The 20,743-nt window shown below is 40.5% G+C and overlaps 1 protein-coding gene across 8 annotated transcripts in view; it reads left to right on the forward strand.

Annotated features, from left to right (window-relative positions):
• Window positions 1-10,162: 10,162 nt before the first annotated feature.
• The window catches only part of SPATA6L (spermatogenesis associated 6 like), a 48,630-nt gene continuing 38,049 nt past the window's right edge, over window positions 10,163-20,743 (forward strand). For 5 of the 8 annotated variants that reach the window (XM_045563904.1, XM_045563902.1, XM_045563903.1 and 2 more), the window contains exons 1-3: window positions 12,132-13,885; window positions 14,565-14,702; window positions 18,005-18,053. In XM_045563904.1, the coding sequence (XP_045419860.1) occupies window positions 13,574-13,885; window positions 14,565-14,702; window positions 18,005-18,053 (499 nt within the window). In that variant the 5' untranslated portion in view covers window positions 12,132-13,573. Of the gene's footprint in view, window positions 10,407-12,131; window positions 14,055-14,171; window positions 14,434-14,564; window positions 14,703-18,004; window positions 18,054-20,743 lie in introns of those variants that run through there. The other 3 variants (XM_045563907.1, XM_045563905.1, XM_045563910.1) reach the window with 3 other exon arrangements.

A 20,743-nucleotide genomic window follows, 5' to 3' on the forward strand; every position in this document is an offset into this window, starting at 1 on the left:
GTAGAAATCTTAAATTTAATACACCCAAAAAGAACACTTGATCTCATCCTGTTCCCCAAACCTCTTCTTCCTGCCTTCTCCATGTCAATAAATGGCACCACCATCAAGTCCAACACCTAAAGGTCAGCTTTAATTCCTCCCTCTCCTTTACCTCTCATACAAACAGCAAGTCCTGTTGTTTTTACCCTCCAATACGTCTTGAATCTATCTACTTCTCTCCAGCTTTACTGCTTCCTCCCTAAGCCGGGACACTATGATCCCTCCTCAGGACTACTGCAGTAGTCTTCCATGCTTCTGTTCCATTCTTGCTCCTTTCAATCTCTTCATACAGTTGCCAGAGATATTTTTTAAAAATATATAAATCAGATCATGTCACACCCCCGCTGCATCAATTGTATGCTTTCAGTGCAAATAACTGAAACCCCAGCTAAAAGAGACCTAAGCATAGGACATGTATTGTCTATTTAACAAAAAGGATGAAGATAGGTGGTCCTGGAATAGGCTTATCAGTTTGCCAATGTCATCGGTCACTCAAATTCTTTCCATTCCTCCTCTCCATCATCCTAAATATGTTGACTTTCATTGTTGGGCTTGTTACATCCTGGTTGCAGGATGACTGCCACAGCCCTGGACATCACATCAAATTAAAGCAGCTAAAGCAGAAAGGGAAAGGAGGAGGCAAAACAGCTTTATTCACTTGTGGCTCTCATATCAGAATAAAGGTCTCAGAATCTTCTAGTGATTTCCCCTTATATCTTATTGGCCAGAACAGGATTAAATAAATTATAATTTGTTCCCTGGAGCTGGGTACATTGCCATCCACACAAAACTCAGGTTCTGTTGGCAAGGAGGAAAAGGTATGGCTACAAGGTAGAAAATCAAATTCTCTGTCATAACTGTTTTAAGTTCTTGTGCAATCTAGTGTCATCTTAACTCTTGAGTATCATCTCTTAAAACACCCCATCTCTCCCTGACTCCAACCCCATGTCTCTCTTAGTATGTTCATTGGACTCCTTTCAGTCTTTAGACTGAAACAGGATCCGTACTTTTCACCATTAAGAATCATTTGATTCATCAGCTCAGAATCGAAAATGGTTTTGGTAGACAAATCTATGTTTAGGCCCAGGTAACTGGATATTTCCAAGAAGTAGGTAGCAGAACTTTTGAAATAACCATTATTTTAAGAATTATTTCACCATTATTTCACCATTTTTTAAAGGACTGTAGCACTTTTCACCATCATTTTAGGATGATTTGTTTCATCAGCTCAGAGCCTAAAATGGTTTCGGCAGACAAATCTATGTTGAGGCCCAGCTAACTGGGTATTTCCAAGAAGTTGGTACTAGAGCCTTTAAAATAACCATTATCTTAAGAATTATTTCACCATTGTTTCACCGTTATTTTAAGACCGGTAGCACTTTTCACCATCATTTTAAGAATCGTTTGTTGGAGTTGATTTTTGTGAGAGGTGGAAAGCGCAGGTCCTGTGTTAGTCTTTTGTTTGAGTTGATCATCCTCAGAGATGAGAAGTGCGCATTTTTGTGAGAAGTGAAAAGTCAGATCCTGTTTCAGTCTAAGGTCCAAACATACCATTCAGTCTCAAACATACCATTATCCATTTCTTTCCTGACTCATGGCCCTTTGCATTTGCTGTTTCCTTTGCCTGAATATCTTTTCTCTTACTTCTTTGAAAGTCTTGCTAGTAGTCATGCTTCTCTTCTTAGATCTTAGATTAAATGTTAAACCCTTAGAGAGGCCAATCTGGCCACTGAGTCTAAATTAGGTTCTTATTTCCTCTCTAACTGTACCTTCTATCCCACCACCTTGGATATTTCCTTCCAACTATTCATCGTACTGTTATCTTATTTATGTTCACTTAGTTATTATGTGTCTTCCCGGACTAGAAGGTAAGCTCCATGAGAATACACATTGTTTCTTATTCATCCTTGTACCTATATTGCTCAGAACATAACTGGCACATAGCATGCACTGAATAAATGAATAGGGAATGAATGAATGGAAACAAGGATAAAAGAAAAGATGCAGGGTTAAATAAAGGCAGAAGAGGGTGAAAAGAGAACAAAAGGGTATATTTTGCTAGATGATAAGGGGTGGATATAATGACATCAGAAGTTTCCATTGCTGACTTTAGTGCCTAAATGCTGTGTCCAGGCACTTTTTTTAAAAAAAAAAGTCTTGGAACTTAAACATACTCTTCTACTTTCTTATGTTGGATAATAAATAAAATTCCTTCAAAATTGCTTTGGGTCATAACTTGCCTGCTACTCCCATGGACATAGAGCTAGCCAGTTGAAACTCAAAGGCGAAAATTAGTTTTTTCTGAATAGAAATTACTTTTAAATGGAAAGACTATATAGTTGAAAATGTTCAAGGGCAGTCCTTGTAGAAGGACTCGTGTGGTGTCATTATGTAAGTATTGAGCCTACAAATGCCAGTAATCAAAGCATAAGCCAAAGAGTAACATATGAGTCTGACTCATGAACCCTAATAAAGTTTTGTGAAATAGATCCCATGTGCGGATCCAGATCCCAATGACTTCAAGATTGTTAAAAGCTGTTCAACTGCAATTTGATTCCTTCCCTGGCAGTATTCCTAACACTTGGGGAAAATTCTTGAGAAGTGTGTATACATAAAGAAATACTCAAATTGTCAGCTCCCGTTTTGGATATTCATGCAGAGATCACTATTGTTATAATACAGTGCTACTTTTTTTGTTTAAATGGATTTCCTTCTGAATTGCTTGTAAGGTATTACACATCAAAGTAATTTTATCTGCAGTGTGGTGAATAGATCCACCATATTTTCTCTTTAAGTGTATGTAAAACATCTATTGAAGGGAATTTGATAGTGATGTCACCAAGAATTCTTTTGATGGGCTATTTTAGGACAGAAAGAGGTCCATATAAAGATATAATAGCTTTTTCTTATTTAAGTATGTTTGAAAATTTTTAATTATTATTAATATTTTTAAACAAACAAAAGTATAGAATTACAGAAACCATATCCATCACTCAGATTCAATAATTACCAAGATTTTGCTATGTTTGCTTCGTCTATTCCTTTTGTTCATTTGTTGGAGTACTTAAAAGCAAAATCCGGCAGAGCGTGGTGGCTCACCCCTGTAATCCCCACGCTGTGGGAGGCTGAGGCAGGAGGATCACTTGAGCCTAGGGATTCTAGGCTGTAGTGAGATATGATCATGCCACTGCTCTCCAGACTGGATGAGAGAGAGTAAGAACTTGTCTCTACAAAAAAATAACAAGTAAAAGAAAATAAAGGCAAAATCTTAGACATTAGGTCATTTTACCACTACATACTTTAATGTGCATCTCTAAACAATGTTAGTATTTGCCTTACATAAACACAAGGGCATTATCATACCTAGCAAAATTAATTGTTTGGTATTATCTAATGCACAAACCATAAATTTCCCTGATGGTCTCAAATATTATATTTAAGTTGGATTGTTTGAATTAGGGTCCCAACAAAGTCCACATATTACATTTAGTTGTTAGGTCTCTTAAGTATCTTTAAATCTAGATCAGCAGCCCTCACCCCTTCTTCTTCTTCTTCCTTTTTTTAATGCCATTGACTTGTGGACTAACTTGGTCAGTTCCCCTATAGACTGTCCCACGTTCTAGACATGTCTACCTGCTTCTTTGTGGTGTCATTAGTATATTTCACTATCCCCCATATTTCCTTTAAGTGAGTTTAGCTCTAGAACAATGCTGCCCATTAGAACTCTCTGTGATGATGGAAATAATTCTACCTGCACTATCTAATACAGTAGCCACTAGACACATGTGGCTATTTGAGCAATTTAAATGTGACTAGTGCAAGTGAGGAACTGAACTTTAAATTTATTTAGTTTTAGGCTGAGTGAGGTGGCTCATGCCTATAATCCCAGTGCTTTGGGAGGCCAAGGTGGAAGGATTGCTTGAGGCCAGGAGTTCGAGACCAGCCTGGGCAACATATTGAGACCCCCATCTCTACAAAATTTTTAAAAAATTAGCCAGGTGTGGTGGCACACACCTGTAGTCCTAGCTACTTGGGAGGCTGAGGTAGAAGGATTGCTTGAGCCCAGGGGTTCAAGGCTGTAGTGAGCTATGATAGTGCCACTGCACTCCAGCCTGGGTGACAGAGCAAGACCTTGTCTCAAAAATAAATACATAAAATTATATAAGTTTATTTCATTTTAGTTCATTCAAATAGCTATAGGTGGCTACCATATTGGACAGTCAGTTCTAGTGACTTGATTAGATTCAACTTTAACTTTCTTGGCAAAAGTGCTTCATAGGTGCTTCCTATAAATTACATAGAGAGACATGTGATGTTACCCATAGTAATGTATAGTCATGCTAGTATTGATCAGAGTTCATACGGTGACAACCTAATCCCTTTAATGTGAAGTTGCCCCAAAGAATATGACTTTAACATTAACCTTTTTTTAAAAAATATAAACATCATCTTTATGCAGTTTTTTAGAACCAAAGAAAGAGCCCAGTGTAGTTCATTGAGCTCTTTTATACATTCAAAGCAAAAGTCAGAAAGGTATATCAAGGTGTGAGAAAACTGAACTCTTAAAGAACATTTTAGAGAAAGACTTTGGAGAAGGCTAAACATAAAGGACAATTATTTCTTGGATTTTGAGGCTGGGTCTGTACTTAAAAAAAAAATCAGTGATCTGTAAATGCATTACTACTGAAATAATTCAGATTGTTTCATGTGCTTGGGTGTTTTTTGTTTTCTTTTTCAAGCACTTCTTTCAAATGCTAATCAATAACTCACTTTGGAAACTCAATCTGCTGGTGTTATTCACACTTACTAATGAATAATTCATTGGCTCAAAAGATTGTAGGGCCTAACAAATGAGTCTACTGAGTCCAGACACAAACAAATGGCCTAGAACGGGATTTTGAAGGTCTTATTATGTACTATGGAATACAGCTGCCCTTACAGAGTCAACTGGCTCTATCTAATAAGAGAGCATGAATGTGGTGGAGACAAAAGGTCCTCTTTTCTTACCTGCCACCTTGTCAAATAACCCAGGTGGCTCTTCTTTCTGCTGTAGGCAGAGAACTGATGGCAGGACAGAGGGCTCAGCATGCACCAAACAGTGCTCTAAAACTGATTTGGCCTGACTTTTCCCCTTTCAAACTCTGATGAAAATGCACATATGTACATGCAGGAAAGGTTGCCTATCATTTCGGGGGGTTAGGACCCCCCGGGATAGCCAGGGATCACAGGATAAGAAACACTGCAGTAGAAGTAGAAGTGGCAGAAACACTTACATGGATATTTTTATGACATGCAGCATATAGGATATACCCCAAAAGCTGAAGAAGCCAGTTCCTGCTCCTCCCTGTGTTCTCAGATTTATCCGTTCTATTGTTTTATGTTTTCTAGTTGTTTTAATTTGTTTTCCTTTTTGAACTAGATAATGCAAGTACTTGGCAAAAATATTTTTTAAAGGTACCTAAGAATATTCAATGAAAAATAAGGTTCCTCTCTCCCTCCCTAACCCAGTTCCCTCCCTAGAGGCATCCATTATTAGCAGTTTCTACTGTATCCTTTCAGGAACATTCTAAGTATATATACGTACATATAATATTCTCCTTCTCTCCCAAAGGACAGTATATTTACACATTTTTGGACCATGCTTTTTTCCCCTTAGTTCTATATTTTAGAAATTATTTACTATTAGGATTTATAGCTCTGCCTCATTCTTTTCCCATGCTTCATAATATTCCATTGTGTTGATAAGAAAAACCCCAATCTATTACCTGGCGCATCAGCCACCTGAGACCCCCACCCTTTGGAAGACCGTCATCAACACAATACCTATTACCTGGCACATCAACTAACCTATTACCTGGCGGCGCATTAGCCACCTGAGACTCCACCCCTTGGACCACCCCAACCTAATAAAAGTGGGAAAAATAGGGGAAATGGGGCTCAGAATTTGGTGGCAAGACCCCTCTGAGCCCACCAGTGAATAAACCTTGATTCTCCACCTCTCCGTGTGCTGCTCGGTTTGTCCTCAGAACCACCTGCTCTAACACTTGCTGTAACAGTGTGGCTAAACCATAGTTGGTTTAATCTGACCCTATTTATTGAACTTTTTTAAAGAGATAAGGTCCCACTCTGTCACCTAACCTAGAATGCAGTGGTGCTATCATAGCTCACTATAACCTCAAACTCCTGGGCTCAAGCAATCCTCCTGCCTCAGCCTCCTGAGTAGCTAGAACTACAGGCACGCGCCACCATGCCTGGATAATTTTTTTATTTTTTGAAGAGACGGGGGTCTCACTTACATTGCCCAGGCTAGTATTGAACTGCTGGCCTCAAGCGATCCTCTCACCTTGGCCTCTCAAAGTGCCAAGATTACAGGTGTGAGCCACCATGCCTACCTGTATCTAATGAACATTGAGTGGGCTGCCAGTATTTGTTTTTTTTTTAACTACAAATAATGGTGCATAATGTGTTTTTGTGAAAGTATACCCATGGGATAAATTCCTAGCAGTGGAATTGCTGAGCCAAATTAAAAATTTTGATAGACATTATTAAATTGCTTTCCAGAGACGTTATATATGGTAGGCAGAATAATGGCCCCCCAAAGATGTCCATATCCTAACGCCTGGAACCTGTAAATATGTTACCTTACATAGTAAAGGGGAAACTAGGGTTGCAGATGGAATTGATGTTATTAATCAGCTGACCTTAAAATAGGGAAATTATCCTGGATTACCTGGGTGATACCAATGTAATCACAAAGGTCCTTAAGAGTGGAAGAGAGAACTGGAGAGATGGCAGTATGAAAAACTCTTGGCTCCGTGTTGCTGATTTTAAAGAGGGAAGAAGGGATTTTGAGCTGAGGAGTGCAAGGCAGCCTCTGGAAAAGCAAGGAAATGGAAAAGGCAAAGGAATGCAGCCCAGCTGGCACCTCCATTCTAGCCCAGTGAGCTCTGTGTTGGATTTCTGAGCCACAAAACTGTCAGATAATAAATTTTTCTTGTTTTAAGCCCTTAAATTTGTTGTAATTTGTTACATTAGCCATAGAAAACTAATACATTGTATGTATTTACACACCCACCAACAATGTGTGTGACTTCATACCCCCCATTATAATGTGTCTCTTTTTTCTTAGTTTCTTCTCCTCATATGAATACTCCTTCTGTTATTTGTAAAGAAATGTTTATGACATTGTATTTTTTTATTTTTATTTTTTTTAGACAGCATCTCACTACATAAGCCAGGCTGGTAACTATTGGGCTCAAAAGATCTCTCATTTCACTCTCCCAGGTAGCTGGGACTACAGGTGAGCCACCATGCCCAGCTCTAATTTTGTGTCTTATAATAATTAGGTTTTTTTAGTTAAAATCTCAGCCATAATTATCTGACTGTCATAGTCTTGCTTTTTTGCTAATTTACTCTTTGGAAAATTCCCTTTTGGGGCATGTTTCATTTTCTTGTCTGGGGCCAGGAGGTGAACAGACCTTGCTGATGTGTCATTTCTGCAATGCTGATGTCACTGCTGACGAAGCTGCATTGCAGAAACACTCCGGAAATAGAGGTCATTCTTGGAATCTGTTTGCTGCCACCAACGGTACCTACCCAGGTAATAAAGCCATTCTCTTTTTAAAAAATATTTTTTGTATATATTCATGGAGTACAAGTGCATTTTGCTACATTGATATATTTCATTATGGTGAAATCAGAGCCTTCCCTACATCCATCACTGTGGCAGTACACATTGTACTCACTGAGCAACCTCCCATCATCCACCCCCCTCTCTCCCAAGCCATTATCTTGAAGTGGAGACAGTCTAATCCTCAAACATCTTTGCTTGGCCTCCTGCAGAGGTGGCAGCCTCAGTGATTAATTACTCTGCAAGATGGGTGAGAGCCATTGTGTATGTAGCAACTTCCACATCTCCGTGGCAGCTGGGAGCCTCAGGTGACCATGGTGGGGGAAACTGACAGAGTGTGACTATTCCCTATCAACTCATTTAATTTAATATCCCCATGGCAGACTAGCTGAAGTAGCTGTGCCTGGTTCTTTCTCATTCTGCATAGTCTGTCCTGATGTGGTAGGAACTCCCCTTGGTGGGACCTCTCCTTACCTATGTGCATTAACCCCTACAGACTGGCTTGACCATCTTTGCATTTAACATCTATTCAAAGATATTTACTGAGTATCTGCTATACTAGATATTTAGGATACAAACACTTAGCCACGCAGAGTTTACAGACAGTAATCACCAATCACAGGATCAAATGTAAAGCTGCTATTGTGGCAGCTGCTACAAAGAGGAGATACATATATTTATAATAGTAAGATTTTACCTTGGGGTAGCAGAAGAGAGGCCTGGGAGGGATATGTAAATCTGTGTATGTGTGTTAATACCTATACTGGATGACACTCTAGGTAAAGAGTATATAGAGTGAGGAAAGGAAAAGACTAGAAACATTGTTTAGTAGATTGAGGGAGATAAATAGTGACAGAGAAAGAATGGCCAGAAAGTTGGAGGGAAACCTGAAGAGGGCTGTGCACTAGAAGCCAAGCAAGGAGAGTCCAGTTATATTAAGAGTTAAGACTAAGAGGAGCACTGGATGGAACATTGTATCTCTAGGGATCAACAGGATGTCTGTGTTGCAGGCCCAGTGATGTGGTAGGGTGCTCCTGCATTCAAATGTAGCTGCTCCCCTTATTATTTGCACGGCCTTTGGCAAAAGGCTGTCTCGCTGCAGATTTTGCATCTATAAAATAGGGATAATATCTCCTTCAAAAAGTTATTGGGGGATGAAATGAATTAGCATGTGCTATGTGCCTAGAACCTTATAGATGCTCATAAAGATTAATTCCTCCCTTCCATTACATCTTTGGATTACTTATTAACCTGCTTTGGTTGTCACTTTCCTTGACATCTTAGGATTGGTGCTGTGACTTACCTATAAGGATCATCACAGGTCCCATCCCACATTATTTTGAGTGCCAGTGAATTGTGAGATGACAAGTCAGTGATCTGGACACTATAGGGAGCCAGGTGCCCATTTGTCTCTCTTGGTGTGCAGAGAGACAGAGCAATAGGAAGTGAATAAGGATACAATATACCCTTCTACAACATACTGAGCTTCCTTCCTTCCAGGGAAAGGAACTCCAATTACCAAAATCAATACCTAATCTTGTCTCCAGCCATCTTTCTGCACTATTTCCAATTGCATAAATCTCCAATGCAAAATATTAGTAATAAATGACTGAAGACAATTTAAGATTTCTTTTTTTTTTTGGAAGACAGCATTGGCCCTCCCAGATTTCTTGGATTACTAGAAGCAGCCACTCCCTGCTCCTTTCTTTCATTTTTGTCTATCAAATACGGTGAATGGAAAAAATGAGATTCCCCGTGTTGGCTGAGAACTCTTGCTCTGCTCACCACTCTGATGGTTTTTAGTGTTAACTGCGGCTTTGGCAAACACGGTAACTCCCCTTTGGGATATAATGTTATTCACGGCTTGCTTTAGATTAACTAAACCCCAGAAAAGGCTGGACAAAGCCATGAAGAGCGAGAATGACTTATATTTCTATTGTTGCTAACACGGGATACCTAACTTTTAAACCTGTTTAAGAATTATACTTGTACTAGTATTTCTAATTAACACACGTTTAATTTTTTGTTACTGACGGTTGGCCATGTTTTCCAAACCAAACATGAGGACGTATTGAACAAGCAAGAAAGTGCCTTTAGCGACAGGCAACTATATTAGGATTGTTACAGAAATTCCAGGGCTTGGGAGTCGTGTAGCTCCTAAAAATGCGTAGTACTTAAGTTATAACAGAGTTTTCATCTCATTCCACTTTTAGAATGGAAACTGTAAACATTTTAACATAGTGATTGGCGATAAAAAAAGATCTGATGGAAAGAAGACTAGGACCCTTGGCATCTCCGGATCCGGCCACCACGCCCAGTAGGGGGCCGGGGTCCCGGGCTAGGGCCCCGCGGCGACAGCGGGCACGGGCCGCGCGTTCCGGGCGGAGCACAGAGCGCGCCTGCGCGCCGGCCGCGCTCGCGTTCCAGGGTGGAGGGTGGCGCGTTTGAGCGTCCATGGCAACGCGACGACGCTTCCGCCTTCTGGAAGCCTATACTGCAGCATCTGTTGTGAGAGACCCGTCCCGGTGGGAGGGACCAGGGCTGGGCGGGGGGACGGATGGGGGAATAAGGGGGTAGGGGGCTGGGGAAGCTTCTGGGAACATTTGCCCTAGGGATTGAATTAAACTAAGAAAAACTGGTCCAAAGCCGGGCACAAGAGGATCTGTTCATTCCAGTCCTATTGCCCACGCAGGGAACGATGCCTTTGGAGGTGGTGGTGGAGCTGCAGATCCGGGCGGTAAGAGATCGACGAACCCGCTCCTTAACCCAAAGTCAGACTCGGGTGATTTTCACCACCCCTCCCCGACTTACAACACACACATCATTATCTTTTGGGACAAATCGTACTTTTATCCCTAAGATTTTCTCCATTGGTCTTCCCGGACTTCCTAACCTTTAATTGCGCTCAACCAGTTCTACCTTTTGTTGTTGTTTTTCTCCTAAGCTAACTTGTTTCTTAACTTTAACCTTAATTTTTCCGTCCTTTTAAAACAATCCTGCAAACAGGACTTTCTTTTTCAGGATAAAGATCACTGAAAGGATTTCAAAAACTTCTCCCTTAAATAACACGGGAATAATTGGATTTTAAAAAACCCCATCACTTCCTGATAATATGCCACCTCTGTGAACCAATCAAATATTTTCTAAGCTATTTCCCCTAGTGATGCTCTGGCTTGCTACTTCCAAAGGGGAAGTCAAACAATGAACAAATATTTTGTAATTATCCACCAAATGTTTCGTAAGTAAGGTACTGTGACAGAGTGTTTCCATTGTTCCTATTTGGGGGTCAGTCATTCCTTTTATTTTAGCTTCCACTTTCCAATCCTTCCATCTGTAGTAACAGACTATCCTGCAGCTTTGCCTCCAAGCTACTGGAGGCTTCTCTACTGGACGTGATTACAAGCACAGTTCTAACAGGATACAACCATGGAATCTGGTTAGCTTCCATACAATTGGCACATGCTGTGGTTTCATCATACATGGAGCTGTGAAACAAAGCTGATCAAAATTTCCTGGATTTCTCCCACTTTGCTGACAGCAAATAGGGCCAGGCCATACCAATGTGCTACATCAATTTCAAGCTCTCAAAACTGCAGGAAGACGAAGGAACCCTTGAGAAGCTAAGTGATAAATCAATGTCTCCCTCCTCAAGGCAAAAATTAAATAAGTTTTCATCTCACTTCATTTAACATTACTGGTTAATTTTATTTTGATTTTTAAAAGGCATTCCTCAGTGTACAATTAACAAAGAAATCAGTTCTCTACAGTACTTTGGATACTCCAAAAACATCAGGTGAATTGATCTTTAAAAGCCAGCCAATTCAGGCTTCAGCAAGGAAAACAGGGGATTCCAAAAGTATAGCTACAAACCAGAAGGTAGGCCTAATTTCAAGCCGCCAATATTTGGACTTATGGACACTGCAAAAGGAAATATTGCTTCCAAATATCTGGCCTGAATACTGCTGCAGTTAAAATAAAGGATCTCTCTAAGGTTAAACAATAGACCAAACCACTTAGAGTTTTACAGTTTGGCTGATTTAGCAAGTGAAGAGGTAGTAAGTGTTCAGGGTGTTGTGGGAATACAAATGATTTTCTTTTGAGGAGTAGCTGTTCCTTTTTCAGTGTGCCCTTCACTCTCAGGTCATGCTTCCACCCAATCGGAATCTACTTGCCACAGCCCATTCTCTAGGTTCCTATCTGCATCTCTGTATGTTCAGATCAAAGTATATAAACTTTTCTAATTATAAATGCCAAAATAATCATTAAGATTATCTGAAAATATCACTTCCACAGGTAATTCAAAGGTTTTCTTTTCAGGTAGAGCAGCACTTAAAGCACATACTCTCTTGAGTCTTTCTGGGTCAAAGAGTAATGAACAGAGTCCACCCTGTGATTGGTGGTCTTTGTTCTTAAATGATTTTGGAGGCAGCATGAATGAACAGCTTGAAATGTAAAAGTCAATGTAAACAGAAAAGGAGTTATGCCTTGTGCCTGATACAGTGGCAGGCTCCCCTGATGAATTTCAAGTTAAATACTATTACCTAAAGTGTGCTATATACAGGAAAATGGAATTTCATATGAAAAACTATAGTAAACAGGGTCATTCTTATGGCATATATGAGAAAGTCTATGCTATTGCATTGAAAAGAATCATGTTATTTTCTCATTTATTACCCAGATGGAGGAACATTATTCTTTATTCAGTAGGGATGACTGGCAGCAGGGCCCCATCTCCTGCCATACTGGTCATTGGCATACTATGTGGTCAGCTTATTCCGAAACTTTCAGTTCCTCTAACTTTCCCCAGCAACTTAAGCTTCTCTGCTCTGTCATGTCAACAGAATCAAGCATGAGGCCATAGTCCCATTCTTCCTTTTTTATGGGCACCTTAGATATGCCCACCTTTTAAATGTTTCTTCTTTAAGTAAGTTCTTGGCTTATTCTCTGAATGCTAAATGACAGTATTAGGGAGTAGTGGGAAATAAATATCTATTTAAAGATCTTTTGAGGGGTAGAGGGAGAGGAAAGACAGTACTATCATCTTGTCACTACCCAATCCACAAAAATGGAAAAGATAATAAAGTAAAAAAGCTTACCAAGAAAATCAGGATTAAGAAGAAATCTCCTCAAATGTGGCAACAGATCTTCAGGGAATAAGCTAGAAAAACCTATATCTTAGACTTTTAAAATACTGTTTAAAATCTACCTCAGGAGGAGGACTAGGATTGGTACATGGTTTCTTTGCCATGTTTATTTACAGAATGAAGATAACGTTTCTTTCTCAAAGTTAAATATACAAGTGATACGTTTTGACTTAGGGGATTACAACAAAACACAAATCTTACTGATGTCAACGTTTGAAAAACAGCAGCAGTATAACCACCCCAGCTTGGTTTCTTTGCAGTTGTCCTGGAGATATAAACAGTTGCTGAATAAATATATAAATAGAGGGAATATTTTTGTTTGTTTTCCCTAATATGGCTGTGTTCAGTAATGGCCAGCACGTGCTCCAGCCTAGCAACACATCAAGACGGTGGGACACCTGAAATCCCAAAGGAAGCCTGAAATGTCTAAGAGTGGCAAGCAGGATGGCCGCTGATTTAGGTTGGCATCATTGAAATGGTCAGCCCTCCTGGTGCCATAATCAATGAGATAGTGTCATTGTTGATTCCACAATACAAAGAGGACAGGAGTAGTGTGGGGTGAGAGCCAGCAATAGTCCACGATGCTGTACTGCATGTAGCCCAGAAAAAAGCCAAAAGCCACGTCGGTGACATTGTGCCGCCCCAGCATGACCCTGGAGAGGCCCAAGACGAAGGCCCACAGCACCACCAGCACCCTCAGCGGAATGGCCAGCACCAGGTGGTTCAGGATGAACCTCGACACCAGGGCGGCCCTTGTGGCATGGCCCGAAGGGAAGGAGTACTTGTCCACGGAGAGAGTGACAAACATGTCCATCTGGTTGTGGGCCGGGCGGCGCCTACGGACCAGCCCTTTAATCAGGGCCACCAGCAGCAGGTCCAACAGCAGGGCAAAGAGCAGGTTCATCAGCACCTCGCGCCCGGCCCAGCTGTCGCTCCTAGCCAGGCAGTAGAGGGTGCCCAGCAGCCAGGGGATGCCGTGTCCCGAGATCTCCAGCAGCTTCATAAGCGGCCGCACGCTGCCCCAGGACGAGCTCTCCCCGGCGCACACCCCCAGCTTCTTGGAGAGCCACAGGTCAATGGCCAGCAGGGAGCGCAGGGCGATGCCCAGGAAGGAAGGGTTCAGGTCCATGCGGTCCTCCTCGGGCAGCGGGGCCGGGGGCGCCTGCGGGGGGCCGGCGGCGGCCAGGGGGAAGGAGCCGCGGCGGTGCACCGGGCTCTCGGACGCGCGGAGCCGGGCACAGGTGAGGTCCGCGCCCGTAGCGCGGCTGCTGAGCAGGGACTGGAACTCGAACCTGCCGCCGCCGCCGCCATGGGCTGGGCTCCCGGGGCCGCTGCTGCCGCTCGAAGCGGAGGCGCCCAGCGGCCGTCCCTCCACGCTCCTTCGGGGACTCGGCATCGCGGCGGGCGGGCCCGACCCCGGGGCCTGACCGGGCTACAGACAGGCTCCCGGGCCCTGCAGTCTCTTCCGCTTCCGCACTGCCATCCTGGAGGGGCGGGGAGAGGAGCTGGGGAGGGCGCGATTGTGACACCTGGCGGAGACCTGGGAAGGAATCGGAATTTCCACTTGAGGGAGGAGAGCAGAGCAGAGGAGAGGGGGGGATGTTGGGTTGGGAGGTACAGGTGAGGAAGGGCGGTGCAGGGGGTGGGGGGGAATGTCAGTGTCCGTGAGAGTTCAGGAGAAATAGAGCCCCGTTTAACAAAACAAAGCAAACCCTGCTTTCTCTTTCTCTTTTGTTTCCTTTCTTTTTAAGATCTCTTGCCCAGGGGTGTTCCTGCCTGGCAAGCAAGATGTGTACCTCGGGGTCTACCTCCTGAATCAGTACCTGGAGACAAACAGCTTTCCTTCTGTGTTCCCTATTATGATTCAGCAGAGCATGAGATTTGAAAAGGTGATTTTGACTTTCTCTTTGGGTTTTGCTGCCTGAAGATAATAGTTCTTAGAAAGAACATAGTTCTTACTACATTATTTTGCAAATTTCCTTTTAGTTTAAAACGCACTTCAGCACAGTGCAAAACCACAGTCGGCCTGGAAGCAAAACCATTGTTGGAAGGCTTGATTTTGCGTTGCAGATCTGAGCCAAGTTCTGTCAATCTAGAGCTAAATACCCTGGTCGATGTTTCCTATTCTTGGAACTCCCATGGCATTTTCTAACTGGAGCAGAGAGAGCATTTCTCAATGTTCTTAGAGTTGTTAGAGGCAATTGCATTACTTTTATGAAAGGGATTACTAATAAACTGCAGACCTTAGGAAAAAAACTTTTTTAGATCCAGAAAAATAATGAAAAACTATAACCAAAGTAGATAAATCCTGTAACTGAAATCTGGTAACAAAACAAGAAGGTTCTTAGATTTACTGAGTTTCCTTAGGTCATACCTGGTTTATTTAGCTACAGTGATAAAGGCTAGATTCCATTCTAGTGAATGCCATAGTGATATAAATAGCCAAAACATAACCAACCCTCTTCCCACTACAGTATTTAATAGAATATTAATTTCATTACTGTGCAATCACTGAGAGTCGCTTACAGTTTTTGTTTTGGAATTTGGAGTTGAAATCAGTTTTAACTTAATAAGTCTGATGATTTGCCCCAAACAATGTCATAGAAGTGGATCTTTTGGAGAGAGCGAAGGCTCTAGAGTAGAACACAGCACTTTGAAAGATCTGGAAGATGGTGCCCAGAAAATGACCTATTTGTTTTGATCTGAGGTTGGGAGAAGAAGTGAAGATCGATTTTCTGAAGGGTCAGGGTTATATGTAATATTTTTATAAACCACAGCCTATTAATTTATGTAAAGAATGTACCAAACTGGTTGGATAAAAGAGGAGAGAAACAAATGGCTGTTACCTTGGAACATACAGTCAGAATCTAAAGGAACCTGCTTCTCCCATTTAGATGTTGGAAGTGGGGAAAAGTAAGTGGTAAAAATGCGGTCTTTTTTTCCCCAAGGATTTTCTTACTAGTTTTATCAATTTTGAATTTGCTCTGTGGAAGCCTCTTAAAATATTTTAATAAGAAGCCCAAGGATACAGAATCACAGAAGCACAAAATGGTAAATCTGTAAATGACCATGAAGGGTTATCTAGTCCATCCTCGATTTGTAAAAGAGGGGGTCTGAGTCACATTTTAGATGCCACTACTGGTCTGATGAAAAGCTATACATTTGAGATTACTAGTCACAGAAATCAAGGAGCCATCTTTTCATTTTATGAAATGCAATTAAATAATTGCTCTCTTGCATGAGTTGTTTGGGTTTATATTCCAGCTTTCTTCCAGTTGATTCTGCTTCCTAGTATCTGTTCCATTCTCTAGCTGCAAATACTTGCAGCAAGTAGTGACAACATTTTCTCTTTCTTGGATCTTCTGTGTAATTCAGAATTGGATGTTCTAAAGCATGTGGATAAACAAATTACTCATAAAAATATATGTTTGGGCAGTTCATGTTGATCATTTACACCCCAAGAGAAAATCCTTGGTATGGGTATATTAGTTTCCTAGAGCTGTCATACAAAAGTACCATAAATGGTGTGGCCTAAACAACAGAAACTTACTGTCCCATAGTTCTGGAGGCTATAGAAGTCTGAAATCGGAGTGTTGACAGGGTCATGCGTTCACTGTGTGTGTGTGTTGTTAAAAATTTTTTTTGAAGGGGAGGGCATTAGACTGGGGTGGCTCCAGCACTTTAAGTTCCTGTGTAAGCAAACTGACAGTGTAAACAGTAAAATGGAACTAGAGACTTTACCAATCAGATACAACTAACTAACCTCTAAATAGAGACTTTACCAATCAGAAACTGCCAACTGGCCTCTAATTAGGGTCTTTCCATTCTAACCAATCAAATATATTTTCTTCGTCTTATTCCCACCTCAGCCTATAAAAGCTTGTGACCCATGCTACAGCAATGAAGCTCTCTGAACCTGTTCTGGTTCTGAGTGCTGTCTGGTTCATGAATCATTCTTTGCTCAAATAAACTCTGTTACATTTATTTTGCCTAAAGTTTTTCTCCCAACAGTTCCTGTGTTCAAATTTCCTGCTTTTATAAGGACACCAGTCATATTGGATTAGGTGCTCACCCTACTCCAGTATGACCTCATTCTAACTTAAGTAATTACATCTGCAACGATCTTATTTGCAAATTAAGGTTACATTCCGAGATACTAGGGTTAGAATTTCAGCCTATGATATTTTGGGGGGAGGGTGAATATAATTCAACCCATAACAATGGATGAAATGAAAGGATGCAAGCATTGAAATAATTTGGGCAAAAAAAGTTACCCACATTTACTTGATAAATCCAAGTTAGTAAGACAAAAGTGGATTACAAGAGACAGCCCCAATTTTTTTCTTTAAAGCAGACCTGGCTTTGGACCCAAGAGCATATTTTAACCATGTTTAAGTTTAAACACCATTTAAATCAGAACTTTAAAGCCTGAAGCCAAACTCTGCTGAAAACTTTTTGTTTTTCACAGGGTGCTAGAGTTCAGGGAGAAGGGCATGATATGCCTTTTATTTAAGTCCTATCCCAGGCCCTTTTATTTCAAGACAAACTATACAATTTGGCAATGGCTAGACAGATATCACAGTGTTTTTCTTGGGTTTCGTGATACACTTAAAACTTATATGAGTCTCTCTCTCTCATATTCTTTGTGGGAGTGTAGCTGCTAGTGCTTACCTTTTGTGTTACACATATAGGTAGAATTTCCATTTATTTATTTATTTTTAGCACAGCCAATTTCTTGGGAAGAGAAGTCATTCATTCGGTTAACATTTAGTGAGTGTTGTCATATAAGTACTGTGCGCTGATTGCGCTACTGGACCTCCAACATTTAGTGAGTGTTGTGTATGGAATGTTCTTCTAGGTACTCAAAATTCTTTGAGTTTAATGCATGGTATGCTGTTAGCAACACACAGTGGAGTTATGTCAAGTTGATGACATTTTTGGCATGTGGTAAATTTAGCTAATTCAGATTTTGTTGCACTTGTTATTGTTGTGTTAATTCTCATTCATTTATTTTATAATCATTTGTTGAACTTTTAACCACACACCTGTTAAAGGGGCTTCTGTTGAATTCTCAAATATTATATGACTGGATTTTACATATGTTAATTATTTGGAAGAATATAATCTAAAATTTCTATGAGCACTTATTAACACAACTTTGAAAATTTATTTTCCCCGTTTTTCTCTGTAGGTATTTGAAAATGCAATAGATCCTGGAGCTGTAGCAGACCTTTTAGAAAGTAGGTATTCTCAAAAAAACCCCCCCAAAACAAAAAACCAACCCAAAAAACAAAATAAAACAGAACAAAAGTAAAAGACTATTGTGTGTAAATCACAGATAGAAAATTCTGCTGTTTTCTAAATTGTGATACTTCCATGTTTGATCCATGTTTATATTCAAAGAGTCTATATAAAATTTGAATCACGTTTTTTTATTGTATTGCAAACCCTTTTCTAAATATAGATAGGATGTACTGGATGGCATGATTTTGTTTGTTTATTTATAAAAGTTAAGTGGTTATATATTCACAGAGTTGTGCAACCATCACCACAATCAATTAGATCATTTAATCAATTAGAATATTTTCATCACTGCATAAAGAAACCCTATGCCCATTAGCGGTCACTCCTCGTTCCCCACCATACTTCTCAGCCATAGGCAACCACTAATCTTTCTGTCTCGACAGATTCGCTTATTCTGGATAGTTCATATGAATGGGATTAGACAATTTATGGTCCTTTGTGACTGACATCTTTCACTTAGCATGTTTTCAAGGTTTACCCATATTCAGTTTTTTCCCATTAATTGTGGTACCAGCTACTGGTTTTATATAAATGCCCTATGTCAGGTTGAGGAAATTGCTTCTATTCTTAGTTTATTGAGTTTTCATCATGAAAGAATGTTGAATTTTATCACATGCTTTTTCTGTATCAAGGTGATCGTGTGGTTTTTTATCCTTTATTTTATTGGTATATTAGTTTCATTTTAGATATTAAACCAACCATACATTCCTAGGGTAACTCCAGTTAATTATAGAGTATAATCCTTTCTATATGTTGCTGGATGGATTTGGTTTGCCTGTATTGTGTTGAGTTTTTTTTTTTTTTTTTTTTAGACAGAGTCTTACTCTGCTTCCCAGGCTAGAGTGTGGTGGCATCAGCCTAGCTCACAGCAACCTCAAACTCCTGGGCTCAACAAATACTCCTGCCTCAGCCTCCCAAGTAGCTGGGACTACAGGTGTGCACCACCATGCCCAGCTAATTTTTTTCTATTTTTAGTAGAGACAGGGTCTCGCTCTTGCTCAGGGTGGTCTTGAACTCCTGAGCTCAAGCAAAGTTCACATCTCTGCCTCCCAGAGTGCTAGGATTACAGGCATGAGCCACTGTGCCCAGCCCTGTATTGAGGTTCTTTGAGTCTACAGTCATAAGAAATATTGGTCTGTAGTCTGTATGATTTTCTTGTGATGTCTTTGGTTTTGGTAATACGCCTCATACAATGAGTTGGGAAGTGTTCTCTCCTCTTCTGTTTTTTGGAAAAGTTTGTGAATAATTGGTAATAATTCTTTAAACAATTGATAGAATTCAGATGGTAAAGCCATCTGGACCTGGGCTTGTCTTTGGGTTGTTTTTTGATTACTAATTTAATCTCTCTACTTGTTATAGGTCTTTTCAGATTTTCTATTTTTTCTTGAGTCAGTTTGGTAGTTTGTGTCTTTCTAGGAATTTGTCCATTTTATTTATCTAATTTTTTGACATAAAGTCATTCATAGTATTCCCTTAAAAACCTTTTTATTTCTGTAAAATCAGTGTCAATGTCCCCTCTTTCATTTGTGATTTTAGTCATAAGTCTTTTCTCTAAGACTGTCAGGTTTTTTGTTTGTTTGTTTGTTTGTTTTTTTGACAGAGTCTCACTCTGTTGCCTGGGCTAGAGTGCTATGGCATCAGCCTAGCTCACAGCAACCTCAAACTCCTGGGCTTAAGCAATCCTTCTGCCTCAGCCTCCCGAGTATCTGGGACTACAGGCATGTGCCACCATGCCTGGCTAATTTTTTTCCATATATATTTTTAGCTGTCCAGGTAATTTCCTCCTATTTTTAGTAGAGACGGCGTCTCGCTCTTGCTCAGGCTGGTCTCGAACTCCTGACCTCGAGTGATCCTCCGGCCTCGGCCTCCCAGAGTGCTAGGATTACAGGCGTGAGCCAACGCACCCGGCCAGACTATCAGTTTTGTTGATCTTTTAAAAGAACCAACTTTTTGGATTCATTGATTTTTTTATCTATTATTTTTCTATTGTCTGTTTCATTAATTTCTGCTTAATCTTTATTATTTCTTCCTTCTGTTTGCTTTAGGTTTAGTTTGCTCTTTTTTTTTTCAGTGTCTTGAGGTGAAAGGTCAAGGATGATATGATTCTTTTTGTTTGTTTTTTGGTTTTGGTATGATTTTTAGTCATATTCTTGTTTTATGAAAATTTCAACTGAGATTTTACTCAGTTGAAAGAATTAGGACCAAGATCACAGATAATAGCAGAATATAGAGAAAGTGTCAGAAGCAAGTACCAGGTGAGCTGAGGCAGTGCTAGGTAGAGGACAGAATCAGGAGCAGCCTAGGCATCAGGCTGATGTACCAGGTGGGTTAAGGAGTTTGAAGTTATGCAAGGAGTGAGTCAGTGCCTACAGATGTGCAGGTTGGTGTAGTCACTGAGTAGGTGTTCTGGAACATAAGGGTGGAGCAGTAAGGCGATGGCTCAGAAAGCCAAATAGATAATAAGGAAGTAGAAAATCCATAGTAATCAGAGGTTAAGATAAAGTGGAAGAGTCAAGAACAGTGATTTTTCTAAAAGAAACATTCAGTCATTTTAAATGATTGTATAAGACTTAGGATCTTTTCATTTCTATTCCCAAGTATTAACCCTGGGTGGTGAACTGAAGCA

Source organism: Lemur catta, chromosome 10 (assembly GCF_020740605.2).
Source record: "Lemur catta isolate mLemCat1 chromosome 10, mLemCat1.pri, whole genome shotgun sequence".
Classification (NCBI taxonomy): domain Eukaryota; kingdom Metazoa; phylum Chordata; class Mammalia; order Primates; family Lemuridae; genus Lemur; species Lemur catta.